The sequence below is a fragment of the Sinohyriopsis cumingii genome, chromosome 16 (genome assembly GCF_028554795.1).
Source record: "Sinohyriopsis cumingii isolate HCF-2022 chromosome 16, ASM2855479v2, whole genome shotgun sequence".
NCBI classification, from domain to species: Eukaryota; Metazoa; Mollusca; class Bivalvia; order Unionida; family Unionidae; genus Sinohyriopsis; species Sinohyriopsis cumingii.
The window spans coordinates 35,232,989-35,257,350 of NC_142976.1; the positions used below are offsets into that span (position 1 = coordinate 35,232,989).

A 24,362-nucleotide genomic window follows, 5' to 3' on the forward strand; every position below is an offset into this window, starting at 1 on the left:
CAGATCTACCGTAAGTGTATTGTTCCAGATCTTCCATTACATAATGCTTCTTCTGATCTAGGTCTATGCAGTTTGTAAGGAGTAATTATAGAACAAGCATCATAGGCCCAGATCTGCAGGCACATTATGCAGTGGCAGGTTAGGGTCTGTATTGTTTGCAGTTAGACCCAACTGATATATAAGTATATATGGTATGTTAAGTCTGTTTGCACTTAAATTTAAATCAATGTTCCTCATGCCATCTTGTTTTATTGTATGATGACCCAGTATTATCAAGTCACTTCCTCATGAAATTTTGTTATCACATACTGCTTGGTCCTGGCAACAATGCAGTGATGCAAACCAATCAGCCAACACACAGATTAACCAGTCAGCCAACACAAGTGTCACAGGATGAAGCCGGTTGGGACTGGATTAGGGAAGACACCAAAAGCAACTGCATTTACAAGATGTTTATTTATAAACGCAATTTAAATATAACAAATCTGACACCATTATAATCAAAAGATAAAGAAAATTATAAAGTTCCTAACATGGAACTATCAACAATTAACTCAACGAAGAAAACAAAACTCCACATTAATTTAACGAATGGAATTTCAAAACAAACGAATTCCTATCACTGATCCACATTAATTTAACAAATGGAATTTCAAAACAAACGTGAATTCCTATCACTGATCAACAAAATAAAAGTGACCTACACCTCAATATAAAAAGCCTTGAAGGTATCGTTCAAATAACGATTTACAAAAGAATGTAATTATGTATCATTTAAATAACGATTTAGAAAAGAATGTAATCATGTATTGTTCAAATAACGATTTAGAAAAGCAGTGTAAATTACTAACCTATCGTTCATAAAACGATATTGAAAAGCAGTGCAAATTATGAACTATCGATCGTAACCAGATATTGAAATAGAAATGAATGAAATGATGAACCTATCAATCGTTCACACAATGGCATTGCAGTAGGAATGAACAACATTATAAACCCATCGATTGTTCACACAACGGCATTGCAATAGGAATGAACAACATTATAAACCCATCGATCGTTCACACAACGGCATTGCAATAGGAATGAACAACATTATAAACCCATCGATCGTTCACAAAACGGCATTGCAATAGGAATTGATATAAACCTATTGATTGTTCATTTAACGACATTTTCATATAACGATATGAATGAATAAAATTATTCGCCTGTCAATCGTTCGCATAACGATATAGCAATACATGTAATTATTTGCCTATCGATCGTTCATATAACGATATAACAATATGTGTAATTATGAACGTATCAATCTTTCATATAACAACTTAATAGGGATGAATGACATTATGAACCTGTTGATCGTTCATATAACGATGTAACAATAGGAATGAATGACATGAACCTATGGATCGTTCATGTAATGATAGTAATGAATGGAATGATGAACCTATTGATCGTTCATATAACGACATAGCAATAGGGATGAATGACATTATGAACCTATCGTTCGTTCACACAAAACGACATTGCAATAGGAACTAACATTATAAACCTATTGATCATTCACACAACGGCATTGCAATAGGAATTAATAACATAAACCTATCAATCGTTCATATAACAATATTTTCATATAACGATACGAATGAATGAAATTATTCGCCTATCGATCGTTCACATAATGATATAGCAATACGTGTAATTATTCGCCTATCGATCGTTCATATAACGATATAACAATAGGAATGAATGACGTGAACCTATCGATCATTCATATAACGATAGTAATGAATGGAATGACATAAATGCAATTGTAGAAATAACATGGAACACTACAACTATCTTGGCGCCCATTTGACGACCAAGATGTTAACTCCGGTTCCACGTGCTCTAGTAATGGTCAGAGAAGCACCCACGCATGGTCCGCTCCTCTCGGTCTGCTGAAGGATCCCTCACATCACAGACCCGTTGGTCGCTAAGACCTGGTCCCTCGCACTGCGAAAACCAGTCCCCTCTTCTGATCCAACGTCACCAAACACAGCGCATACATCACAGTAACCCCCACAGAGTTCTGTGACTCCACATCAAATGACGTACACGGCATGGCAGGCATGTATGAAGCAGCTCTACAGCTGGTGACTCCACATCAAATGATGTACACGGCATGGCATTTAGGCAGCTAAAATGATAACTAAACCGTGTAGTACACGTGACACGGTTAAGTACTTTTTCAGTCATGTATGTAGCGCATGCACGTACATGAACTCATTACCCAACACATTAATCGTTTAATGCAAACATTGTATAATTAAATGCAAGTTGTCTGTTCGGTTGCAACAAATAGCTAACTCTAACCAGACCATAGTAGTTATAATATAGCATTGTATACCCTAGGTATTGACTCTCCGTAGAATTTAGAATAAATATATGTTTCCTGCTCATTAGCTACTGCATTCAATGAATATGTTTGCAGATAGAAGTCTTTTTGAAACATTAATGTTCTAAAACATCTAAAGTATAAAAACAATTCTGTCATATAGACGAATAATAATAAAGAATTTCATTACCTCTACAGCTGGAGATTTGCTCCTGTATAGGGGTGAGCGTCCTGACAGGACTTGTCGTAATGTAATGTTTTTAGAGAATTTGCTCTATAAGTACACTTAGTTTCCCCGCTGCAAGCAACTAAGCCGAAATAAATATACCACCCTCGGTTGATGCTGTACGCAGCAACGAAACCAGAGTACATTTTTTACAACATATACATATTGATATTACTCCTACCCAATTCTGTGACAGAGGAAACTAGTCAACCAAGACAGAGTAAATCAATCAGACAACACACATAGTAAATCAATCAGCCAACACACATAGTAAACCAGTCAGCCAACACACATAATAAACCAGTCAGCCAACACACAGAGTAAACCAATCAGCCAACACACAGAGTAAACCAATCAGCTAACACACAGAGTAAACTAGTCAGCCAACACAGAGTAAATCAATCAGACAACACACATAGTAAATCAATCAGCCAACACACATAGTAAACTAGTCAGCCAACACACATAATAAACCAGTCAGCCAACACACAGAGTAAACAATCAGCCAACACACAGAGTAAAATTGTTGTTGTTGTTGTTGTTGTAGGGTTTGACGCCATTTTTCAGCACAAGATAGGCTATACATGGCGGCCAGTATAACTGGTGGAGGAAGAACCCTGGAAAACCTAGGGAAGAACCACCGACCCACGAGAAGCTACTGGCAGGCTTTCCCACGTACCCACATAGAGTAAAATGTTTACCTTAGTAGTGAATGTAATGTGACAGCTGCTGTCACTGTTTCTGTTGTGATATCATAGCTTTGGTTAATGTGTCTATATTACAGTGATTAGTGATGTATATAACAATGTGTCATGTACAATATGTATACAGTATAAAGTTCAATAGATTAAGGCTTATTTTCAATTTTAGTCCATAAGTAAATGTGAACTTTATATTCACCTGGACTTGGTGGTCTTAAATTAACAGATTGTGATTCCTTGCAAAATGGCAGCACAGGATTCAAATGATGAAAGTAAGTTTCCAGTTTGATTACAGTACTCCATCTTTATAACATTGTCCATAGGAGCAATAGAGTATACTGCCTTATAGATGAGACCGTATAATAGTTGAGTACATATCAAAGATACAGTATTCCCTTATTATAACAGAGTTATAGGAGCCAGAGCATAAAGCCAACAGTGAGATGACTTTATATTTAAATATATTGTGCATATAGTAGTCCCTAATGTAATCCATGGGAGTCCCTCACTGTAATGTAATCCATGGGAGTCCCTCACTGTAATGTAATCCATGGGAGTCCCTCACTGTAATGTAATCCATGGGAGTCCCTCACTGTAATGTAATCCATGGGAGTCCCTTACTGTAATGTAATCCATGGGAGTCCCTCACTGTAATGTAATCCATGGGAGTCCCTCACTGTAATGTAATCCATGGGAGCCATAGAGTATACTGGCTTATAGTGAGAAGTATATGATACATACAGCACTACTCCCTCATAATAATACAGTCATGGGAAATGTAGAGTATACAGTTTATAGTGAGACCACCTTACAGTGAAATATATTGTGCATATAGAAGTCCCTCAAAATTATGTAGCAGTACATTGGAGCCATAGAGTGTACTGGCTTATAGTGAGATGGTCTTAATATTGTACTCCTCGTTGTAATACTGTCCATTTAATACCTTATATTGAGACCACCTTGTAATGAATTTATATCATGAATATAGTACTTGATCATATTGCTGTCCAGTGGAGAAAGAGTTTTCCAGACTATCCACAAATGTGTGGGAGTTTTCCATACTACCCACAAATGTGTGGGAGTTTTCCAACGACATCAGTCTGCAAATAAAACTGAAAGTCTAGAAAACCATTTGTTTGATGGCCTACTTGTATGCATGTGAAACCTGGACTTTTCACAGGCTCCATGCCAAGAAGTTCACTCATTTTCACATGAATTGCCAGTTTGAGTCGCGTATGTGGCCTATGTGGGTATGTGAGAAAGCTTGCCAGTAGCTTCTCATGGGTGTGTGGTTCTTTCCGGGGTTTTCCCGGGTTCTTCCTCCACCATTAATACTTGCCGCCATGTATAGCCTATCGTGTGCTGAAAAATGGCATTAAACACAACAGCAACAACAACAACATGCACTGCCTGAGAAAACTGACCCAGACAATGAGGTCCTCACACGGGCAGGCACCCAGACAATGAGGTTCTCACACAGGCAGGCATTTCAAGCATCCACACTCAGCTGCTGATATCACAGACAATATGGACAGGCCACATCATCAGGATGTCTAACAAGTGACTACCAAGAAAGATTTTCTATGGTGAACTGAACAGGAAAGCATTCTCAAGGTGGTCATAAAAATGCTGGAAAGAGTTTCTCCCATCATCCTTGCAACACTTCAAGACTGACCCTGAGACTTGGAAATATCTCACACATGATTACTCCACCTGGTGGGGAGTCATCCATAGCTACAGACTTTCAATGGAAGAGAACTGCAGAGGCAGTGCAGAATCATGAGCAACATAAATCTTAGAAAAGCATCATGTCTTTTATTGATAAAGCAAACCTGTGCAGCATCTATTATCAAGTGTACACATACAGTTCAGAGCACAAATTAGCCTAACCAGCCATTCACATACTCTCAGAAACCAAATCAGCAGTGATGTCATGGTCATATTCAAACTTGAATAACAATTAAAAATTAAAACAAATTTGTTGCTGTTTATTAAATTAATTCCCAGTATTGTTCTTTTATTTCCTTGTTTGCAAAAAAGTCATCAGCGCTATGAGTATGACAAATTTATCAAAATAATTTATACATGGTATACGAAACATAATATATACAAGCCCACAAATATTTTTATGGGAAAAATATTTTAATTACAATCTTTGGGATGTATATTTAATTCTTCTACCACAGTGGTTTTAAAAAAATTCTGCATATGTAAAACATGTTACGTTTTCATCACAGACACATTTTCTGTCATTCCAATCCAGAGGTTGAAATTATATGCGAGGTAATTTTTACAAATTAATGGTGACAGGAAAATGAAATGAAAATTAAAAAGGAACAGGCTAACAAAACATTGTAACAAAAATAAGTCAAATTAAAATTTTGCTAAGCAAATCTAAGAAAATTGAATTGAAATTTTAAGAAAATGTGAAAAACTGTTTGGATATTTATAATATGTTACAATACTATTCTGTTGTTGGATGGAAATGAATAAATTTATTTATGATTAGTCCTTAATTGCCTTTTACAATTCAAGCATATGAACCCATTCATCTTTTATTTCATCTTTGTTAAATATCATTTATGTTCAAATAAATATTTTTTTGTGTTGAAAATACCCATTTTAGATACTAGAGTTGGATCCTTAAATTTTTTTTCTCAACATGATATGTAGGGGCCCCAAGTGGCCGAGGGGTCTAAAGTGCTCTCCGTTACAGATCACTGCCATCTCACCTCTGCGTGGGTTCGAGTCTAGGATTTGGCCAATGTGGGTATGTGAGAAAGCTTACCAGTAGCTTCTCGTGTGTCGGTGGTTCTTTCTGATGTTTTCCAGGGTTCTTCCTCCACCATTGATACTGGCCGCCATGTATAGCCTATCGTGTGCTGAAAAATGGTGTTAAACCCCACAACAACAGCAACAAGCATAATAAGTACCATGGTATACCACAATTAATATTCTGAGATTAGGTCTGACACCTCCCACAAAAATCCACCAAAATCCATCTGGCTCTGATTTATAGCACCATGTTATATTAAGTATATTATTTTTTTAAATGAATTATCTTGACATTAAAGATAAAAATATCTCAGCTCAACAGAAAATTGCAGACTCTCACTTCAGAAATATTCTGTAACATGGACCTTTCACTCAGTGGTGAATTTCTTTTTGATCAGTTATAAAGAGAGCATCAGCCTACCTGTACCCACCTGACAAATTCAGCTGTGCAATAGCAGTGGGTGTTACTGCTATTAAAATATAGTTGGTAGTGGGGGTAAAACTTATTTTAATTACTGGGTATGCAAAATTCACCCATTGCTATTCTGAATGCCCTTCTAACACCCCATTCTGATGTCCTGTCAGAATCATCATCTGTACAAAATATGATTCTGCATATGCTGTGCTGGATGCATGAGTGGATTGTGTCATACTGAAGGATGCATGAGTGGATTGTGTCATACTGAAGGATGCATGAGTGGATTGTGTCATACTGAAGGATGCATGAGTGGATTGTGTCATACTGAAGGATGCATGAGTGGATTGTGTCATACTGAAGGATGCATGAGTGGATTGTGTCATACTGAAGGATGCATGAGTGGATTGTGTCATACTGAAGGATGCATGAGTGGATTGTGTCATACTGAAGGATGCATGAGTGGATTGTGTCATACCGAAGGATGCATGAGTAGATTGTGTCATACTGAAGGATGCATGAGTGGATTGTGTCATACTGAATGATGCATTAGTGGATTGTGTCATACTGAGGGTTGCATAAGTGGATTGTGTCATACTGAGGGTTGCATGAGTGGATTGTGTCATACTGAAGGATGTATGAGTGAGTTGTGTCATACTGAAGGATGCCTGAGGGGATTGTGTCATACTGAATGATGCATGAGTGAATTGTATCATACTTATAATTTTCCAGTCTTTGGGCGGGTGTATTTATATTAAACAGAAGGTGATTTTTAGGAATGGAAAAGTAAAGCTGCACAGTAGCAATGGGTATGTATTGCACCATTAAAATTAGTTTTGTCCACCCCCAAACAGCTAGATTTTTCCAACTGTCTTGAACAATGTTGAATACAGAAACAGTTATTTTGAGAGATTTGAAAGTGGTAAGAATTACACATACATCTCACTCATCAGCTGTTCTTCTAGACCATGTGCTTTGTGCATGACCTGAAACTATAGTAAATAAGTTGTGTATTGATGTCATAACATAAAGTTGATTATGCCAAGCCTTTTTTCCTAATGAAGGGGACCTGAGTGGCCGAGTGGTCTAAAGAGCTCTCCATTATGGATCACTGCCATCTCACCTCTATCTGCGTGGGTTCGAGTCTCAGATTCGGCTAATGTGGGTTTGTGGGAAAGCTTGCCAGTAGCTTCTTGTGGGTCGGTGGTTCTTTTCGGGGTTTTCCCGGGTTCTTCCTCCACCATTAAAACTGGCCGCCATGTATAGCCTATCGTGTGCTGAAAAATGGCATTAAACCCCAAAACAACAACATAAATTAGATTATGCCAAGCCTTTATTTCCTAATTAAGGGGCCCCAAGTGGCTGAGTGCTTCTTTCCGGGGTTTTCCCTGGTTCTTCCTCCACCATTAATACTGGCTGCCATGCATAGCCTATCGTGTGCTGAAAAATGGCGTTAAACCCCACAACAACAACAATCTTCGTGCTCAACATCAGTCCCACTCCATTCTTTCAGTTCTTGTCGTTGTTGGGCAGTCCTGAGTAGAGAAAATGTCCTTTGGCCTGATGTTGTCCATCGGACCTCGTGCAGTCCTAGGATCTCCAGCTTGTATCTGTTCATCTCTTTGATGCTACTTTCCCTGTCTCTTACAGATGTCTCTCATTCCAAGTCCCAATCCTTGTAACAGTCTTAGTGGAGAAAAGATTTGTCAGCACATCACTTCCCTATTGGGCTGGTCTGTTTCATATGTTTACCCCTGAGTCATTTCTGCTAATCCAATGAATTTTCTGCTGTATTGGTTTTTCTTTGGCTCTTCCCAATGCACAACCCTCCTTTCCAACAAGGGAGTGGTACTGGCGATGGCCGAGTTTATTGCTTATTATGCAGTGGAAAAAATCTGTATCTAATTAAGTTCTTTCCATTATAAGAAACTGTCTACCATTTATAAAATTAAGCAAAATCAAATTATTGGCTGTTGACTACATTGTATGACATATATACATGTTTTAGTTAATCCCAGATATTTTGTATTTACTTGGTCTTCCTGTAATATCTAAATGTTACTTTATTTATAACACTTGACAGTACTTTTGTATCCAAGGGAGGTAATTCCTGTTGTCTTGTTCATAAAGATGTGAGTTTGTTTCTCTTGAAGATCTTGTAACTATGAGCCATGTCATGTCCTATGTAACATGGTCACATGATTTCATCATTTGGAACAATCTCTGGGTGGCCGAATTTCATGTACATAGATTCAATGTTGATTTGAAATATTATTGCTTAAATTTATTAAAACCAATAAAAATTTTCCCAATTCTCTGATAGGTTTAAATAATGCTCGAATATTATTATTTGACAACATGACCAAAAAATTGAGTTTTGCTTTTTTATAAGTTATTGAGCTTAATTCATAACTGCCTTCCACAGTTGTATCTTTTGCTATCCAGAGAGTAGAGCTAAGATGTCATCTTGGTCAATCATGAAAGCACATTCAGTACATCCTATAAAAATTGTGATTTTCAATAATCATTTTATTGTCATTTAGAAAATTAACAAGTTAATTCACTTATATACTTATGAAGAGTATGTCACAGTGAAACAAGTGTGTGTGTGTGATTAGGATTTTTAACATAGCTTTAATAATATTTCAGTCATATTGATACAATGTCTGCAGTGTGGCAGTTTATAGTGATATACAACACTCGGGGTCATCATGCTGCAGACATGTAGCATGATGTCCCACCCAGTCACATTATCCTGACACCAGACCAAACAGTCCTAACACTAACCTCTTAATGCTGAGTGCCAAGCGAGGCAGCTGTTAGTACCATTTTTGTAAGTCTTTGGTATGACTTGGCCGGGGTTCAAACCCACGACCTCCTGCTTCCGAAGCGGACAATCTAACCACTAAGCCACTGAAGCGGTCAAGTGAAACAAGTAAAATACAGTCTGTATAATTTAGTATAAAGCCATGTTTTGATATGATATCAGAAAATGCCATAATAAACTGACACACCTCTTGGTTCAAGACTCGTTAAAATATGCATGTGTCTTGATCATAGCATGCCACACAGGAGGGAACAGTCAGCATAGGCCATTGTAGTTTTCTTGGAACTTTGCATGTCTCGCTGCACCGTACACCTTAGTTTTGAAGGTTAGATTAAGATCAGAAGTAAAATCTTGCAATTTATGCCATAGTATGTTCTAATTATTTAACCTGATGAAATTAATAATATAAAATATTGTGTACGTCATGTGTGATATAAATATGGTACTCATCAGCTGACAGAAGTTTGAAATGATGTGAAGTTGAGATCTTGCATTGTACATTAGAATAATCTGATGTACCTGGTACATTATTACATTAGAATAACATTATTACATAAGAATAATCTAATGTACCCAGTACATTATTACATTAGAATAATCTGATGCACGCAGTACATTATTACATTAGAATAATCTGATGTACCCAGTACATTATTACATTAGAATAACATTATTACATTAGAATAATCTGATGTACCCAGTACATTATTACATTAGAATAATCTGACGTTCCCGGTCCATTAGCAATGATGCATTCAGTCATAAATGAAGACAAAATTAAAAGTTACAGCCTGAAGTATTATAGATCTTTGATATAAAATCATTGAAACTCACATTAATCATAAATCTTTTAATGATCCATTATTTGCCAGAATGGAGTTGATGCCATTGAACAGTATTAATATCTTCAAACACAACACATTCAGAAAATAAAGAAAGCAATTCACCAGATCAATAATTAAATTTGTATGTTGCAATCTAATGTCTTCAGAAATTTAGCAGCATCACTTTAAATTTGAAAATATACTTTTATCCTTTAAATGAATGGTAATGATCGATATACTGCTTGAAGCAAATGACTAAATCCAGCCTTTGAAAAGTCGTTGTTGTTTTGTTGTTGTTTTAGGGTTTAACACCATTTTTCAGCACAAGATAGGATATACATGGTTGCCAGTATAACTGGTGGAGGAAGAACCCTGGAAAACCCAGGGAAGAACCACTGACCCACGAGAATCTACTGGCAGGCTTTCCCATGCTAGCCGAGCCTGAGACCCGAACCAATGCAGACAGAGGTGAGATGGCAGTGATCCGGAACAATGAGTGCTTTAGACCACGCGGCCACTCTGTCACCATTAGTCATAAATTCATGACTTGAAATTATACAGTATCTTTAGACATGACTGAGTGCATTTTATGCAAATCTATTAATAGTTCAGGTCATGTATGTTCTACCCATTTTTTGTTTGTTTTATAAATCTTTCTACTGGCTGAGTGGTTAAAAAGATACAAAACACTGGACAGGCCAGAGAGAATGTATTATGTTGCCCAATTTTAGGTGCCAATATTGAATGAAGAATACATAGTAAGATAGTATTTACAGTACTTTGATCTGTTTTATGTTAAGGATATCATGGAAATTACAATAACTTGTATCCCATCCCTGATTGTTACATACTTGTGTCCCATCCCTACTTAATACATACTTGACAGTACAATATGTTCAAAGTTAAGTGTGTGTGTGTGTGTGTGGGGGGGACTTTAATTTTTAATGTAGCTTTAAAAATTTTTCAGTCATATTGCTATAATGTCTGCAGTTTGTCATTTTAGTGATGTCTAGCTCTGGGGGCATCATGCCGCAGACATGTAGGATGATGTCCCACCCGGTCACATTATCCTGATGCCAGGCTGACCAGTCCTAACACTAGCCACTTAATGCAGAGTGCCTAGTGAGGCAGCTGTAAATACCATTTTTTAAATACCCATGTACATGTGTATCATTAGTACATTATAATTGACATCTCACTGGATACATGTATTGTATCATTAATACATTGTCATTGATGTTATCAGACTCTTACTGGATGTATGTATTGTATCATGAATACATTGTCATTGATGTTATCAGACTTTCACTGGATACATGTGTTGTATCATTATTACATTATCGTTGACAGCTTATGGATACATGTATTGTATCATTAATACATTGTCATTGATGTTTTCAGACTCACTGGATACATGTATTGTATCATTATTACATTATTGTATCATTAATACATTGCCATTGATGTTATTATACTCTTCCTGTATACATGTATTGTATCATTAATACATTTTGTCATTGATGTTATCAGACTTACTGTATACATATATTGTAGCATTAATACATTGTCATTGATGTTATCAGATTTTCACTGGATACATGTGTTGTATGAATAATACATTATCATTGACATGACATTGGATACATTGTCATTGATTTTATCAGATTTTCACTGGATACATGTGTTGTATCAATAATACATTATCATTGACATCACATTGGATACATTGCCATTGATGTTATTAGACTCTTACTGGACACATGTGTTTTTGTCATTAATACATTGTCATTGACGTTATCAGACTTTCACTGGATACATGTGTTGTATCATTAATACATTGTCATTGATGTTATCAGACTTTCACTGGATACATGTGTTGTATCAATAATACATTATCATTGACATGACATTGGATACATTGTCATTGATGTTATCAGACTCACTGGATACATGTGTTGTATCATTATTACATTATGATTGACAACTTACTGGATACATGTATTGTATCATTAATACATTGCCATTTATGTTATCAGACTCACAGGATACATGTATTGTATCATTATTACATTATTGTATCATTAATACATTGTCATTGATGTTATTATACTCTTCCTGTATACATTTATTGTATCATTAATACATTGTCATTGATGTTATCAGACTCACTGGATACATGTATCATTATTACATTATCATTGACAGCTCACTGGATACATGTATTGTATCATTAATACATTGCCATTGATGTTATCAGACTGTTACTATATACGTATTTTGTATCATTAATACATTGTTATTGATGTTATCAGATTTTCACTGGATACATGTGTTGTATCAATAATACATTATCATTGACATCACATTGGATACATTGCCATTGATGTTATCAGACTCTTACTGGATACATGTGTTTTTATCATTAATACATTGTCATTGATGTTATCAGACTCTCACTGGATACATGTGTTGTATCATTAATACATTATCATTGACATGATATTGGATACATTGTCATTGATGTTATCAGACTCATTGGATACATGTGCTGGATCATTATTACATTATGATTGACAGCTTACTGGATACATGTATTGTATCATTAATACATTGCCATTTATGTTATCAGACTATACAGTACATTGTCATTGATGGGGGGGTGAGTGGCCAAGTGGTCTAAAGTGCTCTCAGTTACGGATCACTGCCATCTCACTTCTTAGCGTGGGTTCAAGTCTCGGATTCAGCCAATGTAGGTATGTGAGAAAGCTTGTCAGTAGCTTCTTGTGGGTTGGAGGTTCATTCCGGGGTTTTCCCAGGTTCTTCCTCCACCAATAATACTGGCCGCCATGTATAGCCTATCGTGTGCTGAAAAATGGCGTTAAGCCCTACTACAACAACAACAACATTGTCATTGATGTTATCAGACTATACAATACATTTCCATTGATGTTATCAGACTATACACCTGGAACATGATTCATACCAGGAACTAGTAATAGTTTTGCTGTCAGGTACTGTGTTTACACAAAAGGTGTAGGTATTGATCATTTTATTTCCTTAGGTGCAGTTTCGTTGAACTTGAGGGTTTTCATTGTACTTTGTAACACTCACCATCAACGCATGCAACTTGTTCAGCACAAATGTTTATGAAGAAATATGAATATCAGAGAATTTAAAAGTCTGTTATAAATCTGTCGTTATAACTGATTTTGAAGAGAATTGTGTTGAGGTGTCAATATTTGCACCTTTATTGCCAGAGGGCACAATTGCAGAGAGATTTGTAGTTTTATAAAGTGCTTAATTCAGTAACATACTGCAAGCTGAGCAGAAGGACATTTTGTCAAGAAATTAGACATTTTGAGGAAATTAAGTAGATGATGGCTGCTCTGTATAAGTGATTACATACATGTACATTTCCATATGGTTTTATCTTTGTATACAAAGGAAGTCAATCATAATTGATTGTTTATGTGATATACATACATACATGCATACAAATGGAACAGTAGTTAAAGAGCATCTAAGTTGTTCTATCCATCTTCACTTCAATCAGTTGGAGTTATTGTGAAGTAATATTGACCATAATATTTACAAGTGTTCATCAGGGAGAGGACATTGCAGGATGGGTAAAAAAAAGGATTATATGAATTCAAGGGAAAGTTATGATGATGTTGCCACAACAATGGATACAAAATCTGGTAAGGTCAATATTAAATATCAAAAGTAAAACACTTGACATCATCCATACATTAATTATCCAGACTTCTTGGCATCTTAATCAGTTAAAAGTTCCATGGGTCTACATTAACCAGTTAAATTTTCCATCGGTCTACATTAACCAGTCAAATATTCCATAGGTCTACATTAACCAGTCAAATATTGCATGGGTCTACATTAACCAGTCAAATATTCCATGGGTCTACATTAACCAGTCAAATAGTCCATGGGTCTACATTAAACAGTCAAATATTCCATGTGTATACATTAACCAGTCAAATAGTCCATGGGTCTACATTAAACAGTCAAATATTGCATGGGTCTACATTAACCAGTCAAATATTCCATGGGTCTACATTAACCAGTCAAATATTCCATGGATCTAGATTAACCAGTCAAATAGTCCATGGGTCAACATTAACCAATTAAATGTTCCATGGGTCTACATTAACCAATTAAATGTTCCATGGATCAACACTGACCAATTAAATATTTCATGGGTCTGCATTAACCAATTAAATATTCCATAGGTTTACATTAACCAATGAAATATTTCATGGGTCTACATTTCCAATTAATAATTTCAGTATTTTTGTTAAAGTGTAGCAATAAAAAAAACCACTGTTAAAACTGGGCAAAGTGGCCTTAACTCATTAACCCCTAGCGACAACTTAACAGGGCAGGAGGTAGTAGCCTACTGCCGAGCTCTGTAGCGTCGTCATGTATGATACACTAAAGTGGGTGGTATTATAGAAAGGTAGACAGATGTGGCTCTACAATGATAACAAATAATTTGGAATATCTAGTTGCACTACAAAATACAGATAAAAAAAACTCGTTTTTTTGCCCCCGACTTTTTTTAACCCAAAATTCGCCCATGGTTGTAATCTGATTTTGTGTCCAGATGTTAGACTTTTTGGTCTCAGATCTAAGGCTAACCGGCATGAATGCAAACAGACAGATGAGCCTTTGCGAACAGTAGGATACGATGGGCATTTTGAATTATAAAGAATGGTCTCGATACAAAAATAATGGCTCCATTTAGCAACAAAAAAAAAAAAAGAACTCCAACTTTCACCCTTCTGCTCATGTGTGAGTCGAATAGCCAGTGAAAAACAATGTTTCTAACACATTTAGGCAGTATGTTATTGAAAGATCACCAGGGATTTGGTGTTTTTGGATCTGTTCAGAAATAGTTTTCAAAATGTGTTTCCTACTCAATTTTCAGGCAAAAATGACAAAAACCTCCAGAGGTATTAATTGGCAGGTGGTGTCAATTTGTGGCCCACCTTGGTGAAACCTCATAGCAATGACTGTGGCATCTATGTGCATGTCTACCCATATCCATGTGCATTTCTACCCATGTCCATGTGCATGTCTACCCACATCCATGTGCATGTCTACCCATATCCATGTGCATGTCTACCCATATCCATGTGCATTTCTACCCACATCCATGTGCATTTCTACCCATATCCATGTGCATTTCTACCCACATCCATGTGCATATCTACCCACATCCATGTGCATGTCTACCCACATCCATGTGCATGTCTACCCATGTTCATGTGCATATCTACCCACATCTATGTGCATGTCTACCCACATCCATGTGCATGTCTACTCACATCTATGTGCATGTCTACCCACATTCATGTGCATGTCTACCCATGTTCATGTGCATATCTACCCACATCTATGTGCATGTCTACCAACATCCATGTGGATGTCTACCCACATCCATGTGCAGTTGTACACACATCCATGTGCATTTGTACCTACATCAATGTGCATGTCTACTCACATCCAATGTGCATGTCTACCCAGTCATATGCATGTCTACCCATGTGCATGTCTGCCCACATCTATGTGTATGTCTACTAACATCTATGTGCATGTCTACCCACATCCATGTGCATGTCTACCCATGTTCATGTGCATGTCTAGCCACATCCATGTGCAATTGTACAGACATCCTTGTGCATTTGTACCTACATCCATGTGCATGTCTACCCACATCTATGTGCATACATCCCCATATCCATGTGCATGTCTACTCACACTGCTGATTAAGTAGATGATGATGTTGTTGTAGGATTTAATGCCATTTTCCAGCACAAGATAGGCTATACATGGCAGACAGAATAAATGGTGGAAGAAGAACCTACAAAAACCCCAGAAAGAACCACCGACCCATGAGAAGCTACTAGCAAGCTTTCTCACATACCCACATTGGCCAAATCTGAGACCTGAACCCATGCATACAGGGATGAGATGGCAGTGATCCATAACAGTGAGCACTTTAGACAACTCTGCCACTCATGGTCCCGATTAACTAGATTCCTATTATTTGAATACCATTTCGATATCTTCCTGTCTGTCTTGATTAACTTGATTCTTTTTTATTTCAATACAGTTCCGATTTAGAATATAGCTTAGGTGTGGGCTTTACTGCAAGCCAGAGGACAAATTTAATTTCTGTTACCTTGGGAGTGGCCTGTATTGTAGGGTGGTCACAATGGGAGGTTTTACAGAAGTATCATTTTTGTTGAAGATTATCTCATTTGTGTCTGTTGGTAATTCAAGATAATATGTACTGTACGTTACTTTCATCTTCTGTAGCTGTCAAGCTATGTTATAATTGGCTAAGTCCAATCTCATTCTCTCACTTCTGTCTGCGTGGGTTCGAGTCTAGGATTCAGCCAATGTGGGTATGTGAGAAAGCTTGCCAGTAGCTTCTCGTGGGTCAGTGGTTCTTCCCAGGCTTCTCCTGGGTTCTTCCTCCACCATTAATACTGGCCACCATGCATAGCTTATCATGTGTTGGAAAATGGCGTTAAGCCCTACAACAACAACAACAACATTATAATTAGCTGAAGTTCAATCTCATTCAAGGGGTTCCAAGTGGCCAAGTGTTGTAAAGCACTCACCATTACAGATAACTGCCACCTGACTGTCCATTTAAGAGGAATATAACACGATTTTCAAAATTGCCAACATGTTGACCACATTGGATGTCAGATCAGTATCATCCGAATTTAGGACAGACAAGAAATTATCAGTTGTCATCTGGTGACAACCCAATGTTGATACGACTTTCCTTTTTATGGAGTAACAATAACAAGATTTTCAAAATGGCTACTAGCTTCGATGGTCATATTGGACATCAGATTAGCATCATTTTCATTTTGGACCAACCAGAAAGAAAACTTTTTGTGAAAATCCTTTTTTGATAAATTGACCAGTCATTCAAGAGGAGCAGCATAACAACAGCATGGCTGCTGTGGTGGCCCTTTTGGATAGCTGAGAGGCACCATTTTTATTTGACCTTTCCAGTGGCCTAAGTGGTTAGAGCATCCACCTTAATGTGGGAGCTCGCAGGTTTGAACCCCAGCCAAGGCATACCAAAGACATAAAAATAGTACTAATAGCTGCCCCGCTTGGCACTCAGCATAAAGACGTTAGTGCTTGGACTGGTTGGCCTTGTGTCAGAATAATGTGACTGGGTGGTACATGATGCTACATGTCTCTAATATTTATATATATATTTTTATGACATATTTACTCCAAGCTGCAAATTATTATATGTTTAAAAAATACTTTCCATGGGTACATACTATATAACTTTGATAAGAACAGTATTTACTGTACTTTGCAAAATTTAGGTGCCAAAAGCAATTAGGAATTCGATGACTGTGTGGGAAATATTTTACATAAAATTAAGAAAATGGAGCATTAATATTGCTTTTTTGATTACATAATTCATGGTACCATAAATGAAGAATAGATACTGATTAATGTTTTGATTTATGAATGTTCAACGAGTACAAAAATCAAAGATACACGTATAAAGATTTAACATTGTTAACATTGCATAATGTCTGTGCTAAAATTTAACATATCTAGATAAACTGGCATGTAACCTAACATGTCTAGATAAACCATGTAGCATGTAACTTAACATGTCTAGATAAACCACGTGGCATGTAACCTGTCTAGATAAACCATGTGGCATGTAACCTAACATGTTTAGATAGACCATGTGGCATGTAACCTAACATGTTTAGATAGACCATGTGGCATGTAACATAACATGTCCTGATAAACCACATGGCATGTAACCTGTCTAGATAAACCATGTGGCATGTAACCTAACATGTCTAGATAAACTACGTGGCATATTGTAATCGATGAAGATAAACTTAATTTTCCTTTCAGCATTATCACTGAATAATACTGTGATGAAATTTATGTTTGTGCAAATAATATGTCGCACCATATACCGTTGATTTTTTACAATTAAAGCAAGCTTATCTGGGTCCTATACAAAGTTTTTATATCTACAGTCTTAAGCTAACCAGATATGTCTTTTTTCTACTAAGAATATATCAAATGTTGGATTAGGACAACATTTAAAGTCTGGAGTAAAGGTAAACATGCCAGATGTTAAATAAAGGAGAACATGTCAAATGTGGATTAAATAACATGTCAAATGTGGATTAAATAACATGTCAGATGTGGATTAAAGGAGAAAATGTCAAATGTGGATTAAAGGACAAGATCACGTTTGAAAGATTCTGATTAATTATCCACTTTTGCCAAAGCTAAAATTAAACTTGCATTAACGTTGTAGTTATAATGCAGCCCTGTAAAACTGTAGTATAAAATCATATGGAAATAACAGCCCAATAAATTTCTTTACATTTTACTTGTCAGATCCTTATTTTTATCATTTTCCAAGTCAGTTTTTAAATCTTTAATGACTAAGCTCACAAAGATGATACCAAAAGAATACAATGACTTATGATACTGAAATGATACAGTGACTTAAGGGGGATCAACAGTGTCAATTACATCAAACATAATGGAGTATAGTGTCTTCTACTTTTTAAGATAATAATGAAATATTGTGATGCTGTGTTAGTGTGTGCTTCATCAGTACATACAGTATAACCATTTTCATCTGAACTCCTTTCTTTGAGATGGTAAGTATCCTAATTAGGCGTCAAAAAATGTATGTTTCTGGCCAGCCGACTGTCCCTGTTTTTGTTGCTGACCCTAGCACTTTTTTTCTTCAGCCATGGTTAAAAAAATTAATTTTACAAATTTCCCTCAATTAATTTGTGCATCTGATTGAGCCACTTTTGCTCAGTACTTGAAGCGGCTAGTACATTATGTACACTGTATATACTACTAATTATATATATATATATATATATATATATATATATATAGAGAGAGAGAGAGAGAGAGAGAGAGAGAGAATGTTTTAAGAAAACTACCTATGTAACTTAATTTTAAGACCAGTCCAATAGGAAACACACTTTGATTTTGTGTGTGGCTTCAATTAATTTCATGTTCTTAACAGGGAGTGCACTCTGTTCCCTCTTCCCAATGTAACTTCCCAAATTATGTAAAATTGGTGGAAATTTGGACAAGGCAGGATTTTAAATATTGTAACTTGTTCTGAGAAACCAGAGTTAGGAAAATGAGTATTCAAGGTCCATATCTCATATAAATGATAAAGTGGAATGCTGGAAATCCAATTCATTCACAGTTTTATAAGTTAAAAGGTGTCTGGTTCAAATAGAACATTCTTTAGTATAGTCAAGCTGCTGAATATGAAGTTGCAGATATGCACTGTAGAGTGCTACAAGTCAAATTTGTTCTCATCAGAGTTGAAATTCACCCATCATTAGTAATGCAGAGCTTACGGTCGGGGGCATAACTCCTATAAATCATGCAATGCAACATTGGAAATAAATCCTAATTCAAGGCCTCATACTGCAAAGATGCACACCAATTTTTCTCAAAATCCAACTATGGTAACCTTGAAATCCAACTAAAGTAACCTTGAACCCAGCTGCGGTAACCTTGAAATCCAACTACAGTAACCATAAATCTAACTAAGGTATTATCATGAATCCAACTATGATAACCTTGAAATCCAACTACAGTAACCTTGAGATCCAAATAAGGTAACCTTGAAATCCAGCTATGGTAACCTTGAAATCCAGCTATGGTAACCTTGAAATCCAACTATGGTATTATCATGAATCCAACTATGATAACCTTGAAATCCAACTACAGTAACCTTGAGATCCAAATAAGGTAACCTTGAAATCCAACTATGGTAACCTTGAAATCCAGCTATGGTAACCTTGAAATCCAACTATGATAACCTAGGTAAAGTCATACTGCAGAAACCAAAATCAAGATTATGGACAATCAAGGGGCATAACTCCTATAAATGATGTGATGAAGCTGAAGAAAATCAAATTCATTTAAGGTCTTATCAGTGTACAGTCAGATGCCAAATTTTATTCATATATGAAACAACCAGGAAGTACAACCTGTAAAGGATATCAAGGAAAGCGATAATGTTGGACAACCAGGGAGTACAACCTGTAAAGGATATCAAGGAAACTGATAATGTTGGACAACCAGGGAGTATAACCTGTGCAGTCATAATGTTGGATGTTTTGGGAACACAACCTGTAAAGGACACAAAGTCATAACGATGGACAACCAGGAGATATAACCTCAAAATTCATAATGATGGACAGTCTTGGAGCAATCTAACTTGTAAAGGATTGTCATAGAAATTTACAAAGATGGACAGACAGGGAACATAACTTGTAAAGAATGTCGGGGAAGACTGGAAATCAAATTCAGTTGAGTTTTTATCAGAATGACACTGCATATCAAATTTGGTTTTGAAATCAATCACACTTTATTAGTAGTCAAGGTGTGTGTGGGGGTGGGGAGGCAATCTGGGGGCTCATCTCTTGTAAATGAGGTCATGAAATGGAACTCATTGAAGGTCATATCAGTATAAAGCTGAATGTCAAGTCTAGTTGAAATCCAAGAACCTTATTTGCTAAAGTTAAGCTGCAGAAAGAAAAGTTGGTGGTATATGGTATAGGAATTAATGACAACATAGGAGACTGACATTCAAAATTATCAATAAGGTTATTGTATGGAAAGCAAATACACTGTAGTTGACTGAGGGAGGGATGAACAACTGGATGTACAAACACTTGACTGAGGGAGGGATGAACAACTGGATGTACAAACACTTGACTGAGGGAGGGATGAACAACTGGATGTACAAACACTTGACTGAGGGAGGGATGAACAACTGGATGTACAAACACTTGACTGAGGGAGGGATGAACAACTGGATGTACAAACACTTGACTGAGGGAGGGATGAACAACTGGATGTACAAACACTTGACTGAGGGAGGGATGAACAACTGGATGTACAAACACTTGACTGAGGGAGGGATGAACAACTGGATGTACAAACACTTGACTGAGGGAGGGATGAACATCAAAGCCAACTTCATTGACTGGGGCCCTAATTACATATTCTTTCCCTTTTATTCACATTTTTAGTTCAGCTACATATAGTGACCAGAGACTATACTGGGCAATCATGACCAGTAAATTAACCCAAATGACTGTTTACGTACTTGATATGTGCTGGACATTGGTCATAAATAGATAAATAGCCCAAGCAGTCAGACTTTGCACTGCTATTGATACTGATGGGCATATGATGATTGTAGGATATCCATAATTATCCCATCCAGTTAATGAGTTTGCATTGATCATAAAGATACCCTTAATTATTCCATGAAAATGCTTAGTCATTGTGTTTTCCCACTTGTTTAAATACCATTGTCACAATTATAATTAGACAGTCACATTAGCTCATTGTCAGGCATACAACTGATGCAAAGGCAAATCCAGAATAAAAAGTGACACATGTCCAGTTGCATAATTAGGTGAATCAGTGTTTTGGCAGAAAAAAATTGAAATTTCTGGCAGTGATATCTTGTTTGTATATGACAATTTGCCAAGTGAGTTTCATTGATAGACATGGCAAATTCGATCTAGCTCTACACACTGGTCAACCAAACTGATTTCATATTATTTCATTCTAGCTAGAACTCGTTTCATATTTTTTCACACACATATTGTACAACTATTTCTTACACTATTTAGCATGACAGACAAATTTTATGGTATAAGTTTCAAATGCTGGTGGAGCATGAGTGTGTAAAGGTACCATTAATTATCCCATCCAATTAATGAGTATGTAATGACCATAAAGGTACCATTAATTATCCCATCCAATTAATGATTGTGTAGTGATCATACAGATTCCCATAATTATCCCATCCAATTAATGATTTTATAGTGATCATACAGATATCCATAATTATTCCATCCAATTAATGATTTTGTAGTGATCATACAGATATCCATAATTATTCCATCCAATTAATGATTGTGTAGTGATTATACAGATATCCATAATTATTCCATCCAATTAATGGTTGTGTAGTGATCATACAGATATCCATAATTATTCCATCCAATTAATGATTGTGTAGTGATCATACAGATATCCATAATTATTCCATCCAATTAATGGTTGTGTAGTGATCATACAGATACCCATAATTATTCCATCCAATTAATGGTTGTGTAGTGATCATACAGATACCCATAATTACTCCATCCAATTAATGATTGTGTAGTGATCATACAGATATCCATAATTATTCCATCCAATTAATGGTTGTGTAGTGATCATACAGATACCCATAATTATTCCATCCAATTAATGGTTGTGTAGTGATCATACAGATACCCATAATTACTCCATCCAATTAATGATTGTGTAGTGATCATACAGATATCCATAATTATTCCATCCAATTAATGATTTTGTAGTGATCATACAGATACCCATACTTATTCCATGACAATGGCACTTTAAGTTATGGACTCCCTTAATGAGATAAAACCAATACATTAGACTTGTGAATGCAGGGGAAATACCCATATTATCAAAGTTGTTGGGAGGGGCTGACATAATATTACATGTACAATTATGTGTATATATAGTATCTATGATGCATCATTGATATACCACAAGATGCATACATTTTTCATTAAAAGGAAATTAGGTTTGCTGAGTTTCCTTTTAATGTATGGCATGAAGGGAAATATTTTGTATTTTCACAATTTAAAAATATAAGGATAAAAATATGAAAAATATTTAACCAGTAACTGTGACTATATTTTGCAATGAAATATGTTTTCACTTGAGTGAAATCTGAATTGGTATATTTCAAATTATTCAAAACGAATTATGATTCATTCATGGAAGTAATATGTTTGTCTTTCATTTCAGGAAAACCATTGCAGTTTGACCCAAATTTTAAAGGTCCAATCAAAAACAGGTAAGCTTCTAAGAAACAATGATTGGTGTGAACAAGTTTGTTAAAAAAAAGAAATGCTTTGAAAATCATTAGTTTATCTGCAGATTCAGTGGTGATTGGTTTGGTCTGGTGCTTTATGGCACAGCAACACAGATAGGTTACTTAGTGCCAAGGCTACTGGAGTAAAGTGCTCTGCCAAAAGGACACACCATGGTAGCTGACTCAGGCTAATCTAATGGTAGGTCTCAAACCTACACCCTTTTGGTCATGAATCTGGCAAATTATTGACTTAACCACCACACCCTTTTGGTCATGAATCTGGCAAATTATTGACTTAACCACCACACCCTTTTGGTCATGAATCTGGCAAATTATTGACTTAACCACCACACCCTTTTGGTCGTGAATCTGGCAAATTATTGACTTAACCACCACACCCTTTTTGGTCATGAATCTGGCAAATTATTGACTTAACCACCACACCCTTTTGGTCATGAATCTGGCAAATTATTGACTTAACCACCACACCCTTTTGGTCATGAATCTGGCAAATTATTGACTTAACCACCACACCCTTTTGGTCATGAATCTGGCAAATTATTGACTTAACCACCACACCCTTTTGGTCATGAATCTGGCAAATTATTGACTTAACCACCACACCCTTTTGGTCATGAATCTGGCAAATTATTGACTTAACCACCACAGCTCCTGCCTCCAATAGTTGCCTTTTTTAACATGCAATAGAGCATATTGTGCCTTTAGCAGGGATGAATTTATGACTTTTAAATTTTTACAATTTTCATTTATATACATGTACAGTATCTGTACTGGAAAGGTGTATCTATGGGATCAATGAAGCAATAAGTATACAGTATTAAATCTTGTAGATAAGTTATATCCTTATTGTTCTTCCTGATTCCAGAAATGGGGACAACAATCTGGTATTTCTTATCTACAAGATTTATGATACTGTGTATTGATTTCTTCCTTTATAATCTGACAGCTTTACCTTTTTGTGATCATTGATACATGTACATAAATTCAAATTTTGTCAACTTGAAAAGGTTGAACAAATATTATCTAATTGTTCTTATATAAAATTATTTATGATTGCCTTTGAACAGAGTTTCTCTTACAGTTAAAGAGATAGCCAATAATACATTATATATATCATGCATTATTTATATCTAGCATACATTAGATGGGAAACACTTCACAGCTCGTGACCACTCCAGTGGCTTAAGTGGTTAGAGCAT

The 24,362-nt window shown here is 36.1% G+C and overlaps 1 protein-coding gene across 3 annotated transcripts in view; it reads left to right on the forward strand.

Moving 5' to 3' along the window:
* LOC149780199 (choline transporter-like protein 4) overlaps positions 1–24,362 on the forward strand; it is a 234,626-nt gene that overhangs the window by 67,043 nt on the left and 143,221 nt on the right. For 2 of the 3 annotated variants that reach the window (XM_089936955.1, XM_089936953.1), the window contains exon 2: positions 23,076–23,124. In XM_089936955.1, coding sequence (XP_089793081.1) covers positions 23,076–23,124 — 49 coding nt within the window. Of the gene's footprint in view, positions 1–13,228; positions 13,847–23,075; positions 23,125–24,362 lie in introns of those variants that run through there. The other variant, XM_089936954.1, reaches the window with a different exon arrangement.